Source organism: Lycorma delicatula, chromosome 3 (genome assembly GCF_047948215.1).
Source record: "Lycorma delicatula isolate Av1 chromosome 3, ASM4794821v1, whole genome shotgun sequence".
In the NCBI taxonomy this organism is placed as follows: domain Eukaryota; kingdom Metazoa; phylum Arthropoda; class Insecta; order Hemiptera; family Fulgoridae; genus Lycorma; species Lycorma delicatula.
In genome coordinates this window covers 38,152,388-38,179,689 of record NC_134457.1, presented here as the reverse complement: position 1 = coordinate 38,179,689, position 27,302 = coordinate 38,152,388, and the positions used below count along the sequence as shown (strand labels likewise).

General features: G+C 31.6%; 1 protein-coding gene across 1 annotated transcript in view; it reads right to left on the bottom strand.

Moving 5' to 3' along the window:
* Positions 1-512: 512 nt before the first annotated feature.
* Positions 513-27,302, bottom strand: part of LOC142320872 (uncharacterized) — a 49,110-nt gene continuing 22,320 nt past the window's right edge. Inside the window, exons 3-5 of the mRNA XM_075358850.1 lie at positions 19,367-19,635; positions 9,944-10,096; positions 513-1,467 (exon numbers count right to left, since the gene is read on the bottom strand). Of these exons, the coding sequence (XP_075214965.1) occupies positions 1,330-1,467; positions 9,944-10,096; positions 19,367-19,635 (560 nt within the window). The 3' untranslated portion in view covers positions 513-1,329. The remainder of the gene's footprint in view (positions 1,468-9,943; positions 10,097-19,366; positions 19,636-27,302) is intronic.

Genomic DNA, 27,302 nt, shown 5'->3' with positions numbered 1-27,302 from the left:
AGATTCTTAATTGTTCAAGATAGGCAATGAAATAACATCATGCTCTATAGCTGATGGTGAAGCTGCATAGTAGTTTTCTAAAAATGCCTTTTGGAATAAAATTATCATAAAGACAAAAAATGATTTTTAAGTTTGTTTTTTTTGTTCCATCTATGTAGTTTTATTTATTTATGTATTGCCACTAATCTGCACTTATGTATAAGTGCTAAATTAACTACCATTTGTCTGTGATTTTGTTATTATCAAGTAATATGTTTTGTTTAGATGGTAGTATGCAATTTTTATTTCTTTTTCACTCATTTTGTCGTTTTACAATTTGATCCTTATTATTTAAAGAGGAGATAAAAATTAACAAGTTTAATTTAACTGAATCTAGAACATCTGTCTTTTTTAAAACTATTCTTCACCTATTAATACCAAAATTGGTCAGTTTTTGTGTTCTGATATTAACAATCTCCTAGATTTCACAGGTGAATTTTTTTTAGGTATTTCTAAGGTGTAGGGTTTTAAAATATATGATTTCCGTAAAAAAATATATATATTTTTACAACATACAACTCATTACAGATATAAAATACATCCAATAACAACAAATTAATGTATAAAATATTAAAATAAAAAATTTAATATCAAATGTAATAATTGAAAACTATGTATCACATTCATGTAATACCATATAAACACCATCTCCAAATATTTACTTGTCATTTTTATTGTTACAGTACTTTTCATGGTTTAAAATATAAAACAAATGTTTTAAAAAGATGTTATACGTTACATATGACAATAAATTTTATAAGTATTATAGAATTAAAATTTTATGATGAATTGAATTTTTATTTTTTATTATGTAATAAAAAATCATTAGTATATTTAAAAAATATGTTTATCATGTTTTAATTGATTATGTAATTTTATTACAGGGATTAAGACAGTTTGGGTTAAAAAACAGGGAGATAATATTTTTTTCATTATTTTTAATTAATTCTAAGTACATGATTGACATAATGTGAAATAGATTTCAGTTATGCTTAGAATTTCCTCTCTCTCTCTGCGCGCGCGCGCGTGTGTGTGTGTGCGTGTGTACGTGCGCATGCTAGCAACATTCCTCTTTCTCTGCAATCAAATTCTCTTTTTTCCAATCAATATTTTTCTTCAAAATAATTTTTGTCATTATGAACTTAAAGAATTAATGTTGTTTAAGAAATGCTCTGTTTAAGAAACAATACTAAATCCTATTAATTTAAATCTGCCTTTCATTATTATAAAAAGATATTAGAAAAGTACTGTGACTAAAGGAGATCATTTGTTAGTTTATATTCTTTGGTTTTATACTTTATGAAAATTTTTTTCATGGGCATAACTTATTTCTTCTTTTTCATCCTTTTTGTATCCTTGCTTTTGAGTAGAGTGAACAATTTTTTTGTTCTTTCCTTTATCACCTTCTTCTGATTCATCAGCACCTTCCTAAAAAAGAAAAAAATAGTTTAAAAATCTAAAATAACTTTATTTAGATTCATTGTTCAGCAGTGGCAAGATGTTAAATATTGAAAAAACTAAATTCCAGAAAAAAAATTTTCTTTATTATAGAAATATGGTTCTATAAGATATTTTTTATAGTTATTGTGCAGTTCCTTTGTCTGTGGTGTTGCCAAAAACCGTTTTTATTAACGGTAGGTACCCTTCTTAGGAAGTGTTATAGTTTAACTTTATTAATTTGTTGAACTGTATGTTTGATTTATATGAAGTGTTTTTTTGATTCAGAATGCGATTTTCTGTTAAATTTAGTATGGTTAGAATTGTTAAATATCTTAATTTTGCCTTTTTAAAAGATATATGTAAAAAAAAACTGGAATGTTGAGATTAATATTTCTGTATACAAGTTCAATTTCTGTGGGTGATGATGTGTAAAGATTGATTTTGTTATTATGCATTGTGATTATGTGTAGTGATTGTATGCTTTCTTAACAATAATATTTGAGTTAACATGTATCTGGTCTACACACTATTGTAATTAGTATAGATACTGCAATCTGATTTGTATGTTTATGGGTTATTTTTATATGTATAGTTTTTTATTAACTATAAGTTAAGTACAGTTTGTAGATTTTAATGTTGAGAAGGGAAATTTTACCAAATTAATATTTGATTGTGTTAAAAATGGCATACTAAAAAATTCCTTAAAAGTTTACCAAAAATTGTCTAGGAATTCAAGCTGAACAGAGTGATCAATTTTTGCAATAATGCTTTTTGCAAATATTCTGATAACTGTTGGTTTTATTAAAAGAAAACGACTACAAATTTAAATTACAAAAATCTTCTATTAATTTTTAGATTGAATGAAATAGAATGTTTTAAGATCTTTTTTTGTTATTTGCTAAAGTCAACATTCTTGAACTATTTTATTAAAAATAATTCTTAAAAAACAGAATCACCCTATGTAAAAAAGCTTTTCTACAAGTTGAAATTAATTAATTTTATTTAATTTGAAAGCTATGAAACTTCTTCATATTAAGAATTACCCAAGTATGATCAAACTTATTCCCTCTCCTTGTAATGTACGCCTAAACTGCTTTTTTAGCCTCGCCTAAACCAAGCCTTCTCCAAGTAACTCCATCAAGTACCTCATATTTTGCTATCCCTAAATTATTCAGATCTTTCCTGGGCACTCTATCTCAGTTTAAACCATCCAAGGGGTTTTTGTCTTTCTGGTTTGTCATTCCTCAACTCTTTCAATTTTGAGTCCTCTTGTTTCCTATTTGTGCCAATAACGTCGGTTTTTATACTTTAAACTCAGCCACAATATCTGGCTACTTGTATAACACTCTCAACTCTCTACTCTTTCTCTTTATCCACTCACTGTCATCACAAATTCAACCATAGATCTTCCATAGTACTTTAATTTCAAAAACTGCCAGCCTCCTTTAATTTTTCTTGCCGAATACTTGTGTTTCTGCTCCATAACATAAAATAGATTTGAGCATTGTAGAGCCTTCTTTTATTTAGTCTAGTTAACAGTTTTGCTGCCTGCCATTGGTTAATTCTGAAAGAATCTCTGAGAGCAAGTTTTGCTGTACAGTCTATTTTTATAGCTTTCAATTTTGTAGTGTTCACTAATGTCTTTAATTAATAAACTTTGCAAGTTCTCAATTTGTGTTGTCTTTAGTTTCAGTATTTTAATGTTATCCCCTTATTCCTGAATTTCTTCTGACTTGGAAATATTTTTTGTCAAAGTTCACTACCAGACTCACTGATCTAGCCTGTAAAAAAAAATATACTCTTACTAGTTTTTCCAGATCATTTGTGTCTTCAATAATTACAGTTATGCAATCTGCAAAAGGTAATATGTTCATTTTTCTACTGATCTGCACTCCAACTTGCTTACCTCTTCAGGTACCTTTCAACAGGTAAATTAAAAAGAGGCAACATACCACCTCCTAGTCTCACTTCAGGTTTGATTTCAAACATAGCCTCCAACTGTCTTAATTATATTCTTCATCAGCTTTCATTACAGATCTTAACTCTAGCGTATTTTTACATTATAACTCATTTTTGTCAGCTTAATGAGTTTATCAGCTGTCCCAACTTTAGCTATTTATCCAAACTTTTCTACTACTAATGCTGTTATACACCTTTGTAAAATCAATGAACAGTTTATATGCGCTTTTGTTATATTTCTAGTGCTTAGTTAATGTATCCTTTAGAATGAAAATTTGTTCTGTTGCAGAATTTTCTTTCATAACCTTAATTATGCAAAATCTGTTGAAGATTTAATTATTCCCCCTGTAACCCCAACCTTTTGAATTGAAAATTTAGTAGCATCAGTGTCCCATATATATAGAAGTAATCTAACCAAGTTTGGTCAAAATCGGTCGAGTAGTTCTGAAGATATAAGGTGATTTATAGGCCAACACCGAAAACCATTTTTAGGGATGTGGGTGAAATTTAGCAAAAAGTTATTTTTACAAAAGTTGTTTATTAGTACTCACAAAATTATCAAAAAATAATATAACTTTAATTATGCAAAATCTGGAAATGATTTCATTTTCCCCCTGTATCCCCCACCACTGACCTTTGAATTGAAAATTTAGTAGCATCAATGCCCCTACTATAGAAATATTATAGCCAAGTTTGGTGAAAATTGGTCAAACAGTTCTGGAGATATAAGGCCATTTACATACCAACATACATACACACACACATATATATGTATGCACATAATGCCATGGAAATTTTGATGCCATTTTTCGGTTTTTTGGGATCCTTAGGAGTCACTTTGTCAAGATTTGGTGAAAATTGGATATGCCCAATTTTAAATGATTACCATACTTTTCCTTCTATATAGCTATAGCTGCTATATAGACAGGAAAGTAATAATATATAAATATATGTACAAATTATAAATAATTGAGTGATTCTTGATCCCAAATTACTGTGCAGTTATTACTGTCTGAACTGATTTATTTTGTTACTTCCCTTCTAGGTACAAACTGCATATCTACAAATTATTGTTACAATTCAAAATTCATGCATCTATGAACTGATTTCACTTTCAAAAATGAAAGGGTGTATTCTGTTTTCATATAGTTCTATTGTTTCTTTATAATTTGTTTAGTCCATGTTCTTTTTTTTAGCTAAGTGATATAAATCAGGTAAATAACATACTGTAATGATATTTTACTTGATCCTATTATAGGTGATATCAGAAAAGTCATGTAGAGTATTGCTGAACATTTTAAAAATCATTAATGAGTTATAAAAATTTATTATTCTCATTGTGATTTTGTCTTATCAAGAGAATTCACTTATTATTTTAGTATAGTCATTGATCATTGTAAAATTAGCAAAAATTCATTTACAAATAGGATTATGGTATAATTCTACTTTGTAAACTGTTTAATATTTTATAATATGTACACTATTATACTCTGTATTCTGAATAATTTTAAAATGTTGATTAAACAAGTTACTGAAAACTAATTTCAGTGTCACATTTAAATAATGTATCATCAAAGAATATGCAAAGAAATAATAATTTATCTGTTTACTTTTTATTATTTTTATTGATTTCTTTCTGACTACCTGTGGAAATAAAAAATGTATATTAAGAAATAGTTAAAAAACAAGATGCTATTAAAATTCATAATATATTAACTTATCTGTGAATTATCTATGAATTACTTACTATGTTTGAACTATTTTTAATTTAATTAGTACTCTAGTACTTTTTTCTTGCAATGATTTTAATTGTACAAAAATACATCTCATAGCCAGAGGTAAGTGTTTCATGTTGCTTATATTATTTACATATTTGTTTTTTTATATATATTTATATTTTAAAATGACTTAATAAAAATAATAAATATTGCTCATATAAAAACTATTACCTTTATGAGTAATATATGAAAATGAAAATTACATAACTTTTTGGAAATAAGAAAACTGACTAAGATAAGATTCAGAAGTATAAACTAGAAAAGATCTAGAAGAAATAGCAGTTGAACAAGACTTAATATTTGACAAACAATTTCAGAAAGAAAATGAAAGAATTTAAAAGTTTCCAGGAAGAAAAACTCCAAAGAACATTTCAAGAGAGTAAATGGTCAGAAGAAATGAAAAAGGTATTTTCTAAACGTATGAGAAAATGCTTGAAAAAAATTAAAGAGAACAAAACAAATAAAAATGATTTTTGTGGTCTATAGATAGAGCTGGCAACAAAAAAAAAGTAGTATTCAGTCAGGTTTAAGTACATACATACTTAAGAGAAGCAACGAATAAAAAATCAGAACTATGAAAGTATTTAATACTTTCAACGACAAAGATCCTACTGCTAGTTCTTTTTACCATCCACTAATGCTCTTGCTCGTGATTGGAAAGGTTTTTGAGAAGGTTCTATATCTGCGCATTAATGTTAGATTGGCCACTGATCATTTGCTAATGGACAAGCAGTATGGTTTCTGACCGGGCAAGAGCACTGAGGATGCTATATTAAAGGTGATAGATATAGCTTCCTCTAGTCCATGTAAATATGTATTAGGGATTTTTCTGGACATATCCAGGGTATTTAACAACTTATGGTGGCTCTCTGCCCTGTTTCAGATCCAGAAGCCTAAGTGTACACGAAATGAACTAGAAGTACTCTGAAGTTATTTCAACCATCGGACCGTTTCCCTGAGTGACGGCAGCTCGAAGGTTCCTAAGACCTTAACTAAAGGATGCCCTCAGGGCAGTGTTCTGAGTCTCCTTCTTTGGATCATAGAATTCAATTCGATGTTGCATTTAAGGTTGCCATATGGTTGTCGTGTCGTCGCTTATGCTGATGATGTGCTGCTAGTGATTAAGGGGATTCTTGTAACGAGGTAGAGTTCCGAGTTGCACGTGCTTGTGAGACACTCCGACTGTGGAGTCTCCAACATAAGATGATTTCAGCCCAGAGAAAACCACAATGATGTTGCTTAAGGGGCGATGGGCTGCTACCCGACGAATCCGGGTTCGGATGGCTGGTCTCCTCATTCAGTACGTTATGACTCAAATACGTGGGTGTTATCCTTGATGAGAATTTTCGGTTCAAGGAACATCTACAGTATGTAGCAAAAAAGGCTGCTGTTGCTTTTTATGGAATCCGTAGTCATTTATTTCGATTGGGGGGTTGAATTACCGTACCATGCGATTCCTTCACAAAGGTGTCAGTGAAGCTATTATGCTGTATGCTGCGCCTGTCTGGGCTCACCGCATGGCTTTTAGGTATTGTGCGGACATTTTGCTGCGAGCCCAGCGACTCCTCTTGTTGGCTGTTGAAGGCGGTTATAGTACAGTCTCGCGGGAGGCAGTCTGTGTTATAGCCGGATTCAAACCAATAGATATCTTGGCTAATGAGCGTAAGGAACGCTACATTTCCAAGGTAAATAACCTATTTACGTCAGAACGAAAGCAGGAGATTGAAGATCGGGACCTTGCGTCTTGGCAGGTCAGGTGGGACGAATTCCCACAGGTCACTACACATGGTATATATCCTATACTATCTGATTTAGGTGCGATTGGATGGGTCTCCCCAATCGTTATATCACACAGTTTCTCCTACGGGCATGATGCCTTTCGGGCGAGTTTGGCTAGGTTTCGTTTGGTGGATTCGAGTCAGTGCCCGAATTGTGGGACTGATGATGGTTATATTGATACTGTTTGTGATTCGATTTGGGGCTCCCGCTAGTGGGAGTGGCTGCACTGCCGGGGTATGATAGCCCGTGCGATCGGGAGCGTGGCTTCCCTCCGCCGGTGGCGGCCCTGATCGTGACTTGGTAACGCCACGCGAGACGCCATGATTCGACCGGGTAGGGGAAACGGGGTTTGTCCCCGGCTCATGCGCGGACCGGAATGAAGTTGTATTTCTCTTGTTAGGTGACCTCAATTAGTTGACTTTGGGTGTAGTCAGGTTTAAGTACATACATACTTGAGAGAAGCAACGAATAAAAAATCAGAACTAAGAAAGTATTGAATACTTTTTGTGATATCCTCTAGCATAGCACACCAGTAAACAGAGTAGTTAGTAATGCCAGTATACGAGGTGCGACAATAAAGTAATGAGACTGATTTTTCTTTGCAAGATGTGGCAACCCTGCAGCTTGCGTAGGCAGACCATCTTTGACCTTGGTCTATAAGCTACTTCTAGGCCAAGCGGCACATTGATGCAACTGCTCAGTCGTGAGTTGTGCTGTAATAAGTGAACCTCAGTCGTGAGTTGTGCTGTAATAAGTGAACACGTGTTTGTCTCTCGTCACAGAAATGAAACCGCAAAATATTGTGCAACGGTATGCCATTTCTTTTTGCGTTAAATTGGGTGAAAACGCGACGACAACTTATGGTAAGCTTCAGAAGGCTTTTGGAGAGGAGGTTATGTCAAGAGGTCAAATTTTTCGGTGGCATAAAATTTTTAGTGAAGGCAGAACGAATGTTGAAGATGAAGACTGCAGTGGACGACCATCAACCTCACGGACAGATGTCAACTTAACCAGGGTGCGTGAAATCGTACGATCTGATCGAAGATTATCCGTGAAAATGATTGCAGAAGAACTCAACATTAATCGAGAAACGGTTCGTCTAATATTAACTGAAGATATTGGTATGAGAAAGATTTGTGCAAAACTGGTCCCCAAAAATCTCACACAACAGCGAGTAACACGGAAAAATGTGGCAGCCGATCTGTTAGAGCAAACGGAAATCAATCCAGATTTGCTGAGCCGTGTTATCACTGGTGATGAAGGTTGGTTTTTTCAATACGACCCAGAGACAAAACGTCAAAGTTCGCAATGGTGCTCAAAGGGACAACCCAGACCAAAAAAAGCTCGCATGTCAAAGTCAAAAGTGAAATGCATGCTTGTGTGATTCTTTGATTCCAAGCGAATTGTTCATTAAGAGTGGGTTTAACCTCAAAACACATTTCCGTACTACCACAGCCACCAGATATCGCTCCGTGCGACTTTTTTCTATTTCCAAGAGTCAAAATGGCGGTCAAGGGACACCATTTTCAAACAACACAAGATGTCCAAAAAGCTGTGACAAGGGTCTTGGAGGATATTACAGAAGATGAGTTCCAGAAATATTACCATCAATGGCAGAAGCGCTGGAATAAGTGTGTGCAATCAGAGGGGAACTACTTTGAAGGAGACAACACTAAACATGACTAAAACGGTAAGCAACATTTTTTTTCACATCAGTCTCATTACTTTATTGTCGCACCTCGTAAATAGTCGGAAAGTGATATGTCCATCCAACTACTTATTTTATGGTATGGTTATGTATTTTATGAAAATTATAAAATAAATTATATGAACATGAAATGAGTTGGGTGTAAGTAATGATCTTGTATTGTTAATTGAATCTGGAAACATTGCAACGAATAGAAGTTTATATAAAAATAATTATTGTTTTCATAATTTAGAAAAACAACATTGCATTAAAAGTCTGTTGAAGTGATAAATTAACATTTAAGAATTATAAAAAGAGAAATTGGCAGTTATCACATCAGATTCCTGAAAAAATGTTTTTCCTTTCAACCATACTTGTAAAATATTATTTTACAGTTATAAAATATAATTCATAAAATCTTCAAAATACTTATAAAGAATCACACAATTTTACTACAGAAATATTTCAAAATCTATATAACTCTTTTAAGGTTAATATGAATTATTCATCCATAAACTTTAGTTTACAAACTATTTTCACCAAGACTGTGAACATGGTTGACTTCCCTACTGAAATTGAAGACTCGCCTTTCAAGTGACCAAAACAATCCAGGAGTATTGTTTTGCTTTTAAACATAATACAAAATATAAACATAATGATACAAAAAAATATTTCACACTATAATTAATATAATTTCATTCTATTACAGATGACTTAATCAATGTAAATTTTATTCAGAAATGTTAAAATTTTTGACACTGCCAAAATTTGTGCATAATATCAAAAAAATTATAATTCAGAAAACTCTGATGCAGTGTCACTATTAAAATTTAAAAAAATTGTTTGAGGTATTTAATTATTCAGGAATTTTTTTTCAAACAAGATTTATAATGTAAAATATTTATAACAAGATTTATACACTTCTGTAAAGGAACTATTTTAAATTCAACTTCTAAACTCGATAGTATAAAATTAATTTTGTCTGGGAAGGGAGGTAATATATTTAGTTTTTGAATTGATTGTTCTACTTTTTCAAATTCATCAAGTAAACACTTATTGTTTAATGGATTATATTTTTACTAAGAGTAATGTAATCTTAGGCTTCAAAAACATTTTTTTAGGAAATTGATTGAATTGATTATAAACACTTTTCTTGTGATTAAAATTTGATGAATTAAGAAGAGATCAATAAGCATTCAGTAATAAGGCACTAAAATAATATTAAGTATACTATATTAAAAAATAAAACATTATTTAATACCTTGAATTTTTCTGTTTTATGTTTTCCTTTACTTTCTTTATCATGTTCTGATTGACTATTTCCAAATGATTTCCATTTTTTATGGGTGTCTAAGTTTTTCCAAAACTGCTGGTGTTTCTTTATTTCATCTAAGTGATATTTCTCTCTAAAACCCTAAACACAAAATTAATGATATTAACTTTGTGTTTAAGAAACACAAAACATTATAGAAATTTCTGTTAGATGTATATACATTTGTGATTGTTAGCCTTTCTTTCTTTCTTTTTCCTGTTTAGCCTCCGGTAACTACCGTTTAGATAATACTTCAGAGGATGAATGAGGATGATATGTATGAGTGTAAATGAAGTGTAGTCTTGTACATACTCAGTTCGACTATTCCTGAGATGTGTGGTTAATTGAAACCCAACCACCAAAGAACACCGGTATCCACGATCTAGTATTCAAATCCGTGTAAAAATAATTGGCTTTACTAGGACTTGAACGCTGGAACTCTCGGCTTCCAAATCAGCTGATTTGGGAAGACGCGTTCACCACTAGACCAACCCGATGGGTTTGTGACTGTTAGCCTATATTTTGATTAGTATCTCCAGCCTGGCTCAACATAGATTCTTTGAAGATGATTCAAAAAATTTCTTTAAATGGGGCATTGGTGGCATTAAATTTTGGATAATTTAAAAAAGGGAGTGGTAATTTTTGACATTTTGATTTTTTTTTACTTTCTGTACAGTCGTAATAGAAAATTGAAATTTTAGTACAATGAAAATACTTATTATGTTATTTAAAATTCTTTAGTTTTAAATTAATTGCATTTAGGAGTGGGGAATATTCAACATTATTTCTGATCAGAATTTCCTCAGATCTCAAAACTCAACTAAAAAAGTTAAAATTTAGTACATATATATATATATATATAAAACCACCTTTTGCTTATTTTTTTTGATTCCATTGAATAAGAGAGCATTGCAGTACCCATGTCTTTTTATTTTTTAGTAAACTATATTTCTTTCAGCCTTTTATAACATTGAACCAAACTAAGCCAACTTATTGAAGTAAATAACTATTCAAATAAATAACCTTTAAACCTCTCCTATGAGACCTGACTTATTTTTATGGTAATTTTTGATACTTTAATTGCTTTTTGAGTAATGGTTGTTATTAAAGATATTATATGTAGTAGCTGTTGAGTAAATGAGTCCCATATCTTTTTACTTAAACTTTTTTACCAATTACCTGTAACTACAGTATAATTTGTGATAAAAACATTATTTAGTGGACAGGGGTGAATGTTTGATCCAAAAAGTTTTTACTAAGAATATTTATTTTCTTCAGTTATACTTTTAATACATTGAGAATGACCTGGAAATTCCTCACGTTTATAAAAATGATCACAAATAAACATGTATGAACATTATGAAATATAGAAATACACAAAACATGCAATGATAAACTACATAAACAAACATAATTCAAATTATACACACTTCTTAATCATACATTAACTATGTATCTGCCTAATTAAATAACTGCCAGGTACAATATTAGCTTGTACCAATCAGGAAAACAGCTGTACCAATCACTGTGGATGGTCAAAATAACAATAAAAAACATTTGAATTGTTTTTAAAAATGTTTTGTCATACAATTTGGTTTGGTATGTTAAAAAAAGTTTAATTTCAAATCAATGATATTTATAAACAAAATCATTAATATTATACAACAAATTAGTTTCAATTAAATAAATTTCTACTGAGTATAAAAAAATTCTCTCTTGTTTGAATAATGTACTGTTAACTGTGATGTAAAATGAAGGCCTAACAAAATTTTTATAACATTTATTTGTTTTCTTTTCTTACACAAGAATTATGTACATTCTCTTATACAGAGAGTTCTCTTATACTTAAAAGAGCCCCCAACACTCAGTAGTTTATACTAAATGCATATTTAAAAAAAAAATATTGGTGTGAGATTGGTAAAATAATGGAGAAAATGTTGGTATGATTGGATGGAAACTATTTACAGATGAAATCTCATGTTGTTTGTCAGCAAACATTCAGGGAGAAATTTGAAAAAGTAGCACCAGTGAAAAGTGTAACTCAGCAGTTAGTTACAACATTTAATAATACAGGTTTAGTGTTAGGCCAGAAACGTGACTGACACAAATCAGTTTTACTGATGCAGGTCATACAGGACATTTAAGAGGCAGTTACAAGATCTCCTCATTAGTCTTTGTGGAGATTAAGATGAAAAAGGAGAATCTCATTACATTCAGCTCACACTGCAGTGAGGAGAATGCTGAAATGTTATCCATATAGAATGCAGGTTTTCCATGAGCTAATTAATGCTGATTATGCTAAAGGGTTCACTTTTTTGTTAAGGAATAGATTTATGAAAATTTGTTGTAATTCCTTGTATTAAGGAAAGTGTTTGTTTTTGTTTTACATTATTTTGTTTGAAGCATTAATATGAAAATAGGTGGAATATGTCTGGTGAATCTTCTATAACTATTGTCAGTTGCTGACCCATCAGTAAATAATAATTTAAAATTCTCAGCAGTTAATTAGCACTGATTGTTTGTAAACATTCAATGAGCAAACAACCATAATGTGAGCAAATAACCCTGAGGCAATGCATAAATGAGATTGTGTGTGGTAAATTAACATACACATTTTATATAGTTACTACGACTTTAGTTTGCAAACCCAAAATAGTCTGCAACTATGTTTACAAAGCTGTTCACTTGTGATAATAACAATTATCACAAGAAAATCATAAACATACAATTGTTTGTAGTTAATTATAAATTATTAAAATTATATATTACATTATGTTACTGGAATTAACCAATAATCACTTGGATTTTCTTTCTTTTTTTTCTTGATTGAACCTGGAAGTCTTAAAATATGGTCTGCTAACCTAGCTGGTCTCTTTACAAGATTCAGCTACAAATTTCTTTCCTCTTGTATTTGTCTTAAGACCTATTGAACATTTTATCTACCCACCTAATTTCCAACAACCTTTTGTAATATTACATTAAGTACTTACAAAATAACTGGCTTTACTAGGACTTAATGGAGTTTACTTAAGGAGTTAACGCTGTAACTCTCGACTTTCCAAATCAGCTGATTTGGGAAGACGCGTTAACCACTAGACCAACCCGATGGGTTCTTTAAATGGACCTATGACAAATAATTGATTTTTATAATATTAATTTACAGTTAAAATTTTTTTTTTAATTTTCTAACCAGTAAGTTTATTATTTTTATTATGGTTTGAAATTTTGTTTTTCTGCAAGTTCCACAGTCATGAATATGAAATTATTACAATGTAAATTATTATTTTTTTTTATATTTCTGTTAATGATTTACTTTTATTTATAATTATCAAAATTGTTTTTTTACCTAAGGTTTTAAAATCTTGCTTATATGAAATAGGGTTGCAGCATGTTAGAAAAATTAAAGATTGTTTTTACTTGATTGAACACAAATTAGGGTCTGTGTGTTTTATCTCCATGTGTGAGGTATGCATGTGTTTTTTTATTTCATTTAAAGCCGTATACAATTTATATGTTTTCTGTTGCAATTATTGCTATGTGTTGATTTAATTTCTGTACCGTATTTATTTGTATTTCTCCAGTGAAATGTAAACAAAATATTGTTAATTAAAATTCTGAACTTTTTCCAAAATATTTTATTCTCACCCTTAACTGTTTATTTTTGTGCAGTAACATTATTTTATTTAGTAGTATATAATGCAGTTACAGCTTGAGGTTTTTTTCAATTACAGTTGAAGGGGCAGAAAATATTGATTGCTGTGTACTGGAGACCTCTATTCCAGACAAACATAATTCATTTCTGCCTGACTTAGGTAATAATGTCAGCTACAATCAAGCCTGCTGTTCTACAGACAATGACATTTCAGCATCTTTTCAGCAAATTTCTGAGGCAGCCCTACTAAATAATGACTTGTACTTAAGCAGCAGCGAAGCAGATGACACAGACCAAGACAAAATGTATGAGCTACAGGAGGAAGATTCAGATAGTGATGATGAAGTCATAATCAGCATCACTAGAAGGAATGTTTTAAACAAGACAAAAATTCAACAGATAGGAAGAAAACACTAAAGAAACACACAGGAATGGTTGGATAATAAGCGAAAGAATCTGCATGCAGCTGGTAAAGCGTATTTTAAGAAGAAAGGTAAGAAAATCTCAGCAAGAACTCTGAAACCACCATGTGCTTGTAAGTTTAAGTGCTATAAGAAAATAACTGAAAATATAAGGATGGCTATATTTAATCAATACTGGGATGAGAGCAAAGATGTCAATGTTAAACGACAGTTTTTAGCTTCGTGTATGGAAAGAAAACTTATAGCAAGATCATGAGAGAGAGATGGCAGTAAACCAAAAACTAATACTTTCATTTACAATTTTGTGATAAATTATGAAAAAATTAAAGTTTGTAAAGTAATTTTTTTGAATACACTTTGTATTTCGAATAGAGTTGTAATAAATGTACATAATAAAAGAAAAGAAGGGGTTATTGTGGAACCCGACTTTCGAGGGAAGAACAGTCCAGGAAATAAGACTCTGCAAGAAGCTATTGACTTGGTGTGCAAACATATTCCAAGTTTTCCGTCATACGAAAGCCATTATTGTAGAGAACGAACAAGAAAAAAATTTCTAGAACCAGGTCTTTCTATTGCCCAAATGCACAGATTGTATTTGGAATACTGCAAAGAAAATAATATAGAAAAAAATGCTGAGGATTGGCTGTATGCAGATGTTTTCAATAAGAAATTATCATTTAAACCTCCCGGAACTGACACTTCCGATTATTTTACAGCTCAGTTAAAAAGTGTTACTTCTCAAGAAGACAGAGACAAAATAAAAAGCTATAACGAAAATCATCTCACAGAAGGAGAAAATCGATATTCTCTGAAAAAAATTGACACAGCAGCTTCAAAAAGTAACAAATACTTTAAGGTTCTTACTGGTGATCTTCAAAAGTATCTCCTGACACCCTTATGCACCAGTACTCTAAGTTTTTATAAACGAAAGTTGTGGACCTTCAACTATACAATTCATGATTCTTCTGATGGTTCAGCAAGTTGTGTTATGTGGGATGAAATTAAAGCAGGACATGGAGGATGTGAAATAGTCTCCTGTATAATGAAGTGGGCTGATGAAGTAATTCCTAATAGCACTATTAATGAAATAATTTTGTGGAGTGATAACTGCTACGGACAAAATAAAAATATTAGTGTTGTTAGTTTTTTCTGGATTTTGCACAAATACCAACAGGTGAGAGTAATCAATCAAAAATTTCTATTTAAGGAACACACACACACACATGGAAGCTGATGCTGTCCATGGTGTTATTGAAAGGAAAAGGAAACAAAGCAAGCTATTTACTACATCAACTCCTTGAGACTGGTGACAATTATGACAGAGTTCAAATATGACAAATAAATGACAAAAAAAAAATAGACAAATATGACAGAGTTCCAGTAAATATACAGTGTATAACATGGAACTAAATGACTTTAAAAACCTCAAAAAATTGTATGTACAAAAAAGGACAAAAATCTGAGAAACCCGGCAAAGCATTACAGACAATGCAAACAACGAAACTACTCCATTCGTTTACAGAAAGAAAGATGTAAATGACCACTCTCTATTACTGTCATAGTGTACTCACCTACGAGTTATACAGGAAAAAATTGGTACACTTTTTATAAAAGAACATTTTGAAGATCCCAATTTTAGAGAACTAAATGTGCAAAGAAAATCTGCAGACGGAGTCATTGCATTCCCCAAATCACTCAATGCAATATCTGACACAAGAAAAGAAATTTCTACACAAAAATTTAATGATCTTATGTCGCTTTTGCAGTTCCTATCTAGTGAATGTCATGAATATTTTAAGAATTTATCCCACTCTAAAATTGCAGCAGATTTTCCACTCGAAGGTGAAGGTGAAGATGGTGATGACGACTGAATTTATGTTAAGTTAATTTTTTTCATAATTTAATCTTATTTTTATGTACTTTGTAAAAGTACTTGATATTTGTCTTTTAATGCAGAATAAATGCTTTTTTCTGAGTTTCAACATGTTTTTTCTGGATTTTATTACATATTTTTTATTTTCAAGTCTTATAAGACATATGGTGTATTGTATTTTTTTTGAGAGATTGTTTGTTAAAAGTTAGTAATGTTTTACAATGTGATTGTGTGCTGATATTACTTTTAGTGTTAAATATATTTTTGCCTTTTAGAAAATAATATTTTTTTGATCTTCCAATGTTTTTGTAAACACTGGAAAACTATTACTGCATTACGGTATTAATATTTTTACACATCATATTTAAAATTTGAAGTACTGATTTGTTTTTTAATAAATAACAAGGCAGCAATCCCTCTGCTCTAATCGTTCAATTTTTGAGACTTATTTTGTAAATGTTAGTAAAATTTTTTATTGTTTGTACAAAATAATATTATCTTTTTTGTTATTATATTGTACATCTTAATAATTTTATACATTAAAGAAATAAAATTGACCTTTCCACAGTGAAAATTTATTTTAATGTACCTATGTTTATGTTGACATAGGACATAGCGCTTATTGTAAATGCAGATTTTATAGTAAAATTTCCTTTATAAGAAAAAAGCACTATGTCCAGTACCTTAAAAAATGAGTAAAAAATTACATCCAAAATATGGGTTACTTAAAGTAGTATAAAAATTATGATAAAGAAGTAGAAATTAATTCAGTGAAAAACAAAAGAGAGAAAAGAACGTCACTGTAACTTTCATTTGGCTCTTCTGTAAAATTTGCTTTTTGTGACATAGTGCCCTCTTCTTCCAGACTACAGATATATATATATATATATATATATACATACATACAATTTTCTTTTCATTATTTTTTGAGTTTTTGTATTTTTTATTTTTTTCCCTGACTTTTAGTGAATTTCTCATACATTGTTTTCGACAGCCTGCATTCCTTTTCTTCTTAACATCTCCTTTACCTTAATTATTTAATTTTATTCATTTATATTTATCTGAATCTTCTGTTGTTGTAACTTCTGGGCAGTGTAGACTAGGTGACATGTCTTTTACAATAATAAAGAAAATAAAACAGTTAGAATTTATTTTTTATATAATAGTTATAAAAAAAGATAAATTTATTAATGTTACATCAGCGTGAAAATAGATGGAAATAATGCAATTATTATTGTCATTATTATTCACCAATTTCTATGGCAGAATGGCAATATCTCTGCCTTTCATCAGCAATCTTCTAGGTTAAAATCCCACTCAGGCTTTGCATTTTTTATATATTATAAAATTCATCTTTCATTAGTAATTGTGCAATTAGCTGATAGTTGCTAAAATAAAAACTACTTTTTAAAATTTTACAATTCAAGTATCAGGTGATGGTGTACTGGGTTACCTGTAAAATTTTGTCATTCTAGACACAAAAAGTCTTAATTCTTTCTAAGTTTCTTCTAATAATTTGAAATGCTGCCATATTGCCGTTAAATATAATATAGAATATGAGGTCTGTAAATAAAGTAATGAGACTAGTTTTTTTTTGGCAGCCAAAGTGGCAATACTGTAAATTTACTAGTAAACATATGGTTGTATGAATAGCTGATTTATATTAGTTAATAATTTTAGTCTATTGTTGCCATGTGAGACATAAACAAACTTTTTGTGAAACGAGTTTTTGTTGGACTTTACAAAAATGAGTGATACTAATTATGAGCAACATTGTGCATTCAAGTTTTGTGTTAAAGTCTGTGAGAATGCTACCGAAACGTTTTAAAAATTGAAAAGGTAGTATGGAGATTATGCTTTGTCACGAGCCCAAGTTTTTAGATGGTTTAAACCATTTTCAGATGGCCGGGATCAGTTGTGGATGATCCACATTCTGGAAGACCGTTAACGTCAAAAAGTGATGACAATGTTAAGCAAATCAGAGACTTGATACAGTACAACCAGCGATTAACTGTCAGAATGATTGCAGAACAATTGAATTTTTAACTGTACCACAGTCTATCAAATTTTGACAAACGAATTGGACATGAAAAAAGTTTGTGCAAAATTGGTCCCAAAAAACTCACTGTTCAACAGAAAAATAACAGGGTGGAAGTGTGCTGCGATCTTCTAGAGCAAATTGAAACTGATCCCGATTTTCTAAAAAAATGTTATTACTGGTGATGAATCTTGAATATTTGAGTACGACCCAGAAACAAAATGCCAGAGCAAGAAGTGGCACATTTCAAACTCACCATGTCCCAAAAAAACAAAAATAAGCAAATCAAAAATCAAAACCATGCTAATTTGTTTCTTCGATAGTAATAGCATTGTCCGTAAGGAGTTTTTGCCTGCAGGACAGACTGTAAATCAATATGTTTACCAACAAATTCTTGAAATACTGTGGAAAAGAGTTGCCTGTATGAGACCAGCCATCAAAGACAACTGGATGCTGCATCATGACAATGCACCATGTTACACTCTCAATTAATGAGTTTTTGGCAAAGAAAAACATTCCTGTAGTTCCACAACCACTTTATTCACCTGAATTGAGTCCCTGTGACTTTTTCTGATTCTGACTTTAAAAATCACCTCAAATGACACCATTTTGAAACAGTAGAAAACATTAAAAAAATGTAACCGACCATCTGAAGGATATTCTGGTTTCTGAATTCCAACACTGCTATGAATAGTGTGAAAACCATTTGAAGTATTGCATGGGAACTATTCTGAAAGTGATAAGAGTCCATGTATAATTGGATTGTAAATAAAAAGTTTTTCTGAACTAGTTTCATTACTTTATTTACAGATCTCGTATATTGGCTCAATTGTGAAATATAACTACAATGTATATCAAGTGGTTTTAGATTTGCATATACTGGGGATGGACTATAAATCCAGTTGAGAAAATGATGGTAGGGATTGTCAACCTTCTCTCCATTATCAAAAAGACTTCATCTGTCAGATTTGTTTATTTACAGATATTTTTCCGTGTAAGTACTTCGAATATTGTGGGTGTTTGGAACAGCTAAGTCTGCAATACATGTAATTTAATGATTTTTGTCTATGACTGGAATATAAAGTCTTTTGTAGTATTTTGTCATGAGAACTCTCCTCTTTATTAAACTGAAGAACATTAATTCAGTACTATCATTATGGTTCCAGTAACATTTTTTTAATAAATTTTTATTAAAATTTCAATTATTTTGTATTTAATTTGTATTCTTCACAGGTGTTTGTATAAACACAGGTTATTATAATTTGTATAATAACTCAAAGAAATGTGACTTGTGAAATGTGAAGTAATTACAATACATCTAAAATTATTTTTATAGACACACATTTGATTGTTAATTTAAACTGTATAAAAAATATTTTTTGCAAACCTTTTCATAATTGCCATTGTTGTATTTATGAGCATCTTTAAATACATCACCAAGATGATGATGTGCTTCATTGTGATGATGATTCTCTTGATTTTTTCCTTTATGATACTTAGATTTAACACCTTTATTTTCACCCCATTTCTTTTTTTTGTTTTCTATTTCAGAATTATAATGTTTCCCTTTGTCTACGTGATGTTTTTTTTCTCCTCCTGACTTTGTAAAACCAAATTTTTCTTCCTGTATACTTTGATCTTGTAAATAACCAGCACCTAAATCAAATTAATTAATTTTAACAAAAATTTATTACTCTTTTATTAAATTTCAGGCCATTAAGAAAGTAATTGGGTATACAAAGAAAGATATGTCGAAAGTATTAAAAAATTACACAATATTTGTCAAGTATTATGATTTGTATGGTGTTCTGTAAAGTTTTAGACACATTTGTGGTGATTGCATTTGTTGCTTGTTTTCGGTGATAGAGTAAATCAAACAAACTGGACGTTTTCTAAAAAAATGAATAAAATTGATATCTGAGCTGTTGCATACATTCCACTATGAAAGATTCTTCTTCCCTTTTGTTTTCGTCAGTAAAAAATGTGGGCTACTAAATTTCCATTCAAGATAATGAATGTCCAGATTCCCAAAAAAAACCACTGCTATTGATGAAATTGTTATAAAAGTTAACAATTCCATGCTAAATGATTGCTGACTAAAGATACACGAGCTTGCTGACATTGCAAACATCTTGCTAAACCATGTCCATTACATTTTACACAATGTTTTGGGTATGAAACTCGATGAGTACTATGTTTGTTTACAGTCAATCAAAAACGCATTTGACTGAGCACTTCTAGAAGGTGTTAAGACTTGTTTAAATGCAATTCTATTGAGATTCTTTAAGATTTTATTATAGCAGATGAAACGTGAATTCTCCGTTACACTTAAGAGACCAAATAACAGTCCAAAGACTGAGTGGGAGCAAGTGGAAGTGTCAAAGAAAGCAAAAACCGTTCTTTCTGCTGGAGAAGTCATGTCTACTTCTTTTTTTTAGGTTTTTTTTTAGTTTGGTATTTAAAGACTGCCTGGAAAAACATAAGATCAACACCAAGAAGTTATAATATCTCTGCAAACAATCGTCTGATTTTCAAAATTCAAATGTGGCATTTGCTAGTAGGTTGAAGGCTAACTTTTGCATACATCAGGTACATCTCGATCCAACAGACCACGGTTATTTAGAAATGTTGTTATATCTTTGCAACCAATCTTCTGGTTTCCAAAATTCAAATGGGGCATTTGTTAGTGTAATACAAAATCACGATGGAACCAAAGCAGAACAAAAATTAGCTGATATGTTAGAAATGGAACTTATTACATGACTGCCAAAAAAGAATGTAATGTATTTAGGGTATATGCATGTATGTTTCTTCCACCTTAGCAGCTCACAACTGAACTGATTTAGATGTATGATCCCGCATTAGAATCCTTACGTTACCGGAAGTGTCATGAGCTATATAAATATGTACATAGGCGTAGCCAGCATTTTCTCCAGGGGAAGGCAAAAATAAGATAACGTTTATTGTTAAAAAGTGGTTATATTTGAACATTTGAATACATTGAAAGTAATTTAGTTGCAATGCTATTCGAACCTATCTAAATCTTATTTCAGCACTAGCCTATGAGAGTTCCGGCTAAATCTTGACAAAATTTCTTTCTCAAATTTATTTTTAGTTTTCCAGAACACTCTTTTTATGCACACTAATCATACAAAGATCGACACGCTGATTTTCTGTTATTGTTGACCGTAACCAAGTTTTTATCCTGCATAAGGTGCTGAAGGCACCGATAGTGCACGTTGTGCAGGGCTGTGGAAGTGAGATAAGTAGCGGTCATTTTATGGATGGGTAGAACAATTAGGTTTTTTAACTAGTGCAGCTAGTTCTTTCTCCTTCAGTTTGGCATTTGGTACATTTTTTCCTTTCCATTGGTTGTTCCAAAGTTTAGCTTCACCGAGAAGATCGTTCAAATTGTAGTAAGTACAAAAACTTGTCATTTTTTGTAAAAATCTTCATACGTCATATCAAGCATTACGTGAGGATGCAACGTAAGCAATGAGAATGCGAACAAATTCTCCTCAGAAAAATGCTGTTCTAGAGATATTATCTAGAGACATTATGTATGGAATAATTAGTGATCTTCAAAACTCGCTAGGAGTCTGTGCTGGTGGATTCGCAAGATGTTTCTGCTAATTTATGACTCATGGCATATTGAAATCTGTTCCAAGCCATATTGAAATCTGTTGCTTGGGGATTGTTTCAGCCTCTGTTATAATACTTTCACTTACAACAGTTTTCACAGTGTTTTCTCATGATGTCTGATTTTTTTATGTGATTTACACATTGAAGTAAGTCCAAACTTGTTAACTGATGAGCATTTACAACCGGTTACAGGAGTACTGAATATTTTGCTATAAAACAAACACTAACAATGAATTCTGGTTTTATAGCAGCACAATTTGTTCTAGTTGCATTGTAACCGTCTGTTGATAGTTTTTCAAGCGCTATAACAATTTGCATTAATGTTTTTTGAATGTGGCAATATTTTTTATTTTTGAGACCAACGGGTTTCACAGAGCATTGGTATATTCAGAATGCATTTTCGACAAGGGTTGATTCTCGAAAGAATTTTAGTATTTCTTTTATTGTGGAGACCGTATTTCGTATCACTGCTATTTTGTTTACAACTAAGTTCAGTTTGTGACTAGCACAGTGAAAGTATAACGCTCTTGTATACTTTTCTTGAATGATTTTCTGTACACCACCATCCTTTCCTGCCATACTGGAACACCCATCGTATCCTTATTCAATGCACTTTTCTAGATCAAAGCCAACCTTCTATAAATATAGTTGTAGATGCTACAGATTTTGCACACGTCAGTCAACTCTACAAATCCTAGAAATTCCTCACGGACTATCATCTTTTCTTCATCAAAAATCTAACCCCAATGGAAAGTTACTGTTTCCCCGATATGTCACTGCTTTAGTCTGCTAGGATACTATAAGCTTATGCTTTCTTGACATCACTACTGATTACTGACGTAGTCAGTAGTGATGTCACTACTGACTACGTCAGTAGTGATGTCGTCGCCACCTATTATGATTATTTCATTTTGAATCTGTGGTGACAAGTAAGTGGCATTTTTTGCACTCTTTTCTATGTGTTCTTTTAAAATGAGGTCACCAGCATCAATTTTGAGTTTTATAAGTCTTCAAAAACATCTTCATGATTTTCTTTGCCCCTCAAAGGTAGGTCTTGTGTACAACAAAACATCACAGTCAAAATTATTGATGCAACATTCTTCTTATTGGCTTCTGTTACTTGTTGGTGGACATAAATCAGTTGTACATCCATGGGTATATTTTCAACAAAACATTTTGCTGCTGTGGCTGCCTGTCTCACTGAGATAATGTGTGAGAATTCACAAATTCACACATGTCTTTATAGCGTGTAAAGGGCCTTACTATGAAAAAATTCAAAACACTATGCAAGTTAGTTGGTGGAAACAACACACAGTAAATACACAACACACCCTTTAATTTCTTCATACACCAGCCAAGGAGCATAATTCACCAACTAGCTGTATTTGAATTTTCTTTTTAATTGCACAGCATCCTTAGCAAAGTCATAACTTGAAGTTGGAGACCAACAGTTTTTTACAACTTCCATTTTTTGAGATGAGATTCATACTAAACGAAAATCCAAGTCAGTGACCCACATCATTATCAAGACATCCTGGAATAGTCGCTTTAATATTAGAGGGTGAGGTAGAAGGAAAAAAATGTGCAGGGAGGCAACATTTGGAGTATCTAAAACAAATTGTTAGGGATGTAGGATGTAGGGGGTACACCAAAATGAAACGACTAGTACTAGGTAGGGAATCTTGGAGAGCTGCATCCAACCAGTCAAATAACTGAAGACAAAAAAAAGAAAGAATTTAAGCTTCAGAACAGACTCTACTAGAAACTACAAGCTGAAAAAGGTTTTTTATCATCTCTATACAAGTTACAGTGTTTTAAAATCAATAAATTTTTTTTTTTGTTTGTGAAAATGTTAACCTAAATATGAGTTGATGAGTTTCAAAACCATCTAATTGTCATCTTTTTAAAATTTACAAAAGTAAATTTTTTTCATTTCTACAGAAGTGTACTAGGGAATAAGTAGAAAAAAAAAAAACAGAAAGAAGCTGGTGGAATGATGGAATTTTGTTTCTTCATCATTTGACTGGTTTTGATGCAGCTCTCCAAGATTCCCTATCTGGTGCCAGTTGTTTCATTTTGGTATACCCCCTACATCCTACATCCCTAACAATTGTTTTACATATCCCAAACGTTGCCTGCCTGCACAATTTTTCCCGCTACCTCCAATATCAATGCGATTATTCCTGGATGGCCTCTCTGTGGCCTGTAAGTCTGTCTCTTCTTTTAACTATATTTTTTCAAATGCTTCTTTCTTCTTCGATTTGCCACAACACCTCTTCATTTGTCACTTTATCCACCTATCTGATTTTTAACATTTTTCAATAACACTACATTTTGAAAACTTCAAATCTTTTCAGGTACTCCAATCATCCAAGTTTCACTTCCATATAAAGCTATGCTCCAAACATATACATTCAAAAATGTTTTCTTGAAGTTTAAATTAATTTTTTATATAAGCAAATTATATTTCTGAATGAAAGCTCGTTTCACCTGTGCTGTTCGACATTTTATATTGTTCCTGCTTTGTCCATTTTAGTAGTTCTACTTCCCAAATAACAAAATTCTTCTACCTCCATAATCTTTTCTCTTCCTATTTTTATATTCAGTAGTCCATCTACATTATTTATACTATATTTCATTACTTCTGTTTTGTTCTTGTTTATTTTCATGCAATAGTTCTTGTGTAGGACTTCATCCATGCCATTCATTTTTTCTTTTAAATCTTTTTTACTGTTATCTAGAATTACTATATCATCAGTAAATCGTAGCAATTTTATCTTTTCATCTTGCACTGCTACTCTGAATCTAAATTGTTTTTTAACATCATTAACTGCTAGTTCTATGTAATGATTAAAAAGTAACAGGGATATGGAACATCCTTATCGGGGACTGCTTTTTTATTACGTCTTCTTTCTTATGTTTTTCGATTATTACTGTTGCAGTTTGGTTCCTGTAAATGTTAGCAATTGTTCATCCATCTCTATACTTGAACCCTAAATTTTTTAAAATGCTGAAAATTTCATTCCAGTCTACGTTATCAAATGCCTTTTCTAAGTCTATAAATGCAATGTATGTTGGTTTGTTTTTCTTCAATCTTCATTCTAATATTAAGCTGAGCACTAAAATTGCTTCCCTTATTCCTATTCTTTTCCTGAAATCAAATTGGTCTTCTCCTAGTATTTCTTCCACTCTTCTCTCAATTTTTCTGTTCAAAATTCTAGTTAAGATTTTTTGTGCATGAGTAGTTAAGCTAGTTGTTCTGTATTCTTTACATTTATTTGCTCCTGCTTTCTTTGTTATCATGACACTAACACTCTTTTTGAAGTCTAATGGAACTTCTCCTTTTTCGTAAATATTACACACCAGTTTGTATAATCTATCTATTGCTTCCTCACCTGCACTGCCCAGTAATTCTGTATGTACCCCATCTATCCCAGGAGCCTTTCTGCCATTCAAATCTTTTAATGCTCTATTAAATTCAGATCTCAGAATTGTAGAATTGTACCTCCCTTTTCATTCTCTTCGACTTCCTTTCTAATTCATTTCCTCCTTATAACTCTTCATTATATTCCACCCACATATTGACCTTTTCTTAGAGGCTTTTTTATTTAAAGGCTAATCTTTATTTAACACATTATTAGATTTTAATTTATGTAGCACAAAACTCTTCTTTAATTTCCTGTATGCTCCATCTACCTTACCAGTGATCATTTCTCTTTCCACTTCTGAAAACTTTTCTTTAATCCACCCTTCTTTTGCTAATTTACACTTCCTGTTTATAGTACTTCTTATTGTCGACAGTTCCTTTTATCTTCTTTATCACTAGCATTCTTATTCTTTCTACGTTCATCCATCAGTTATAGTATATCCTCTGATATCTAAGGTTTTCTGCTAGTTTTCTTTGTTCTGCCTAAGTTTGCTTCTACAGATTTAAGAATCTCCTTTTAAAATTCTCTCATTCTTCTATATTTTCTACCTTTTTTATCGTTTTTACTCAGAAAAACGATAAGGTTGCCCTTCTCTAAAATCTTGCATTGTCCTTCTCAAAAATCTTCTTTATCTCCTCTTCCTCAAGCTTCTCTAAATTCTATCGATTCATCTGGCACCTTTTTTCCAGGTTTTTAAACCCCAATCCACATTTCATTATCACTAAATTATGGTTGCTATCAATGTCTGCTCCAGGGTATGCTTTGCAGTTGACGAGTTGATTTCTAAATCTTTGTTTGACCTTGATATAACCTATCATCATCATCATGGACACTTGTAGGGATATAGATATTAACTTATTGTCAGTTTAGGTTTGGATCTTATCCTTATTACAGTGATTCTATCGCTAAACTTTTTGAAATACTCTACTCTCTTCACTATCTTCTTGTTCATTATGAAACCTACTCCTTGCCTGCCCTTTATTTGACTCTGAGTTAATTATTCTAAAATCACCTGACCAAAAGTCATTTTCGTCTTCTCACCGAACCTCACTAATTTCTACTATATCTACATTTAACCTATCCATTTCTCTCTTAAAATTTTCTAACCTACCAACCTTTTTTAGACTTCTAACATTCCACACTCTGACTCGTAGAATGTTATTTTTTATTTTTCTGGTGACCCCTTCCTTAACATCGGCTCTTCAATTTAGTCCAGCCATCTTTTCGCCGGTGTTATCCGCTTGATCTGCTGTCCTCGATTTTTCCCTGCATCGGGCCTATGGACTAAATGGCCGAAAAAGCGGAGGATGTGATCTGTGTATTTTATAATCGAGATGTTCGTCTTCTTTTTGTTAATGCAACGCAGAACATTCTTCTGTAGGTCCACATTTTGAAAGCATCAATTCTCTTCCGGTCTTCAACCTTGATGGTCCAGGTCTCAACTATCGGGAAGACTACTATTTACCTGAATCAGTCTTAGCTTTGTATTCCTCGTTATTGCCCTATCCTTCCAAATAGCTGATAACTTCGTAAACGCCTCCTTTACCAAGATAATTGGATTTTTATTCTTGTAAATTAAAATTCAAAAAAATTATTATTTTAAGAACGGTTTCCATTCAATCCCTTGTTTTTTGGGGCCTAAAAGTTTACTTATCGGACTAATTACTTACTTCTGTAAGTTAGTCTGATTTGATGAATATTACTCAACAAAACTATTAAAAAAAATATTTTACTGTTACGCGCCCTTGTTCAGGTGGGATCGAAGATTACATAGAAGCTGAGATACATATAGTTAAAGAGATCAGCTTCTTTGTCAACGGGTTTTCGAAGTATGAGACAAAAACTGTTTAAAAATAATGTTGAATATCCAATCCATCCTAAATCTGATCGACTTAACACTTCAAAATTGTACATAACCTGATATATTCTTTCATTATACTGAAGGTCCATTTTTGTTGTTTTGTAGAAAAAAAAACAAATTGGCAAAAACTAATGTTTCCTCTTTTTTGTTAATTTTGTTTAAAATTTTAAGCCATCAATGCTCCAAATACAGAAATTTATTTATCCATTATCGAAGAATTTATATTGAGCCAGTCCAGAGTATTTATTAAAATGTAGGCTAATCATACACGTGATGTACATACATACAGTTTTCAGAAATTTCTGTTGTCTTTTCCGTTATTTTTGGCTTTAGGCGGTAATGAAACGTCGAAATTTGAAAAAACCGACATCGAAGTTTTAGACCGATCTATT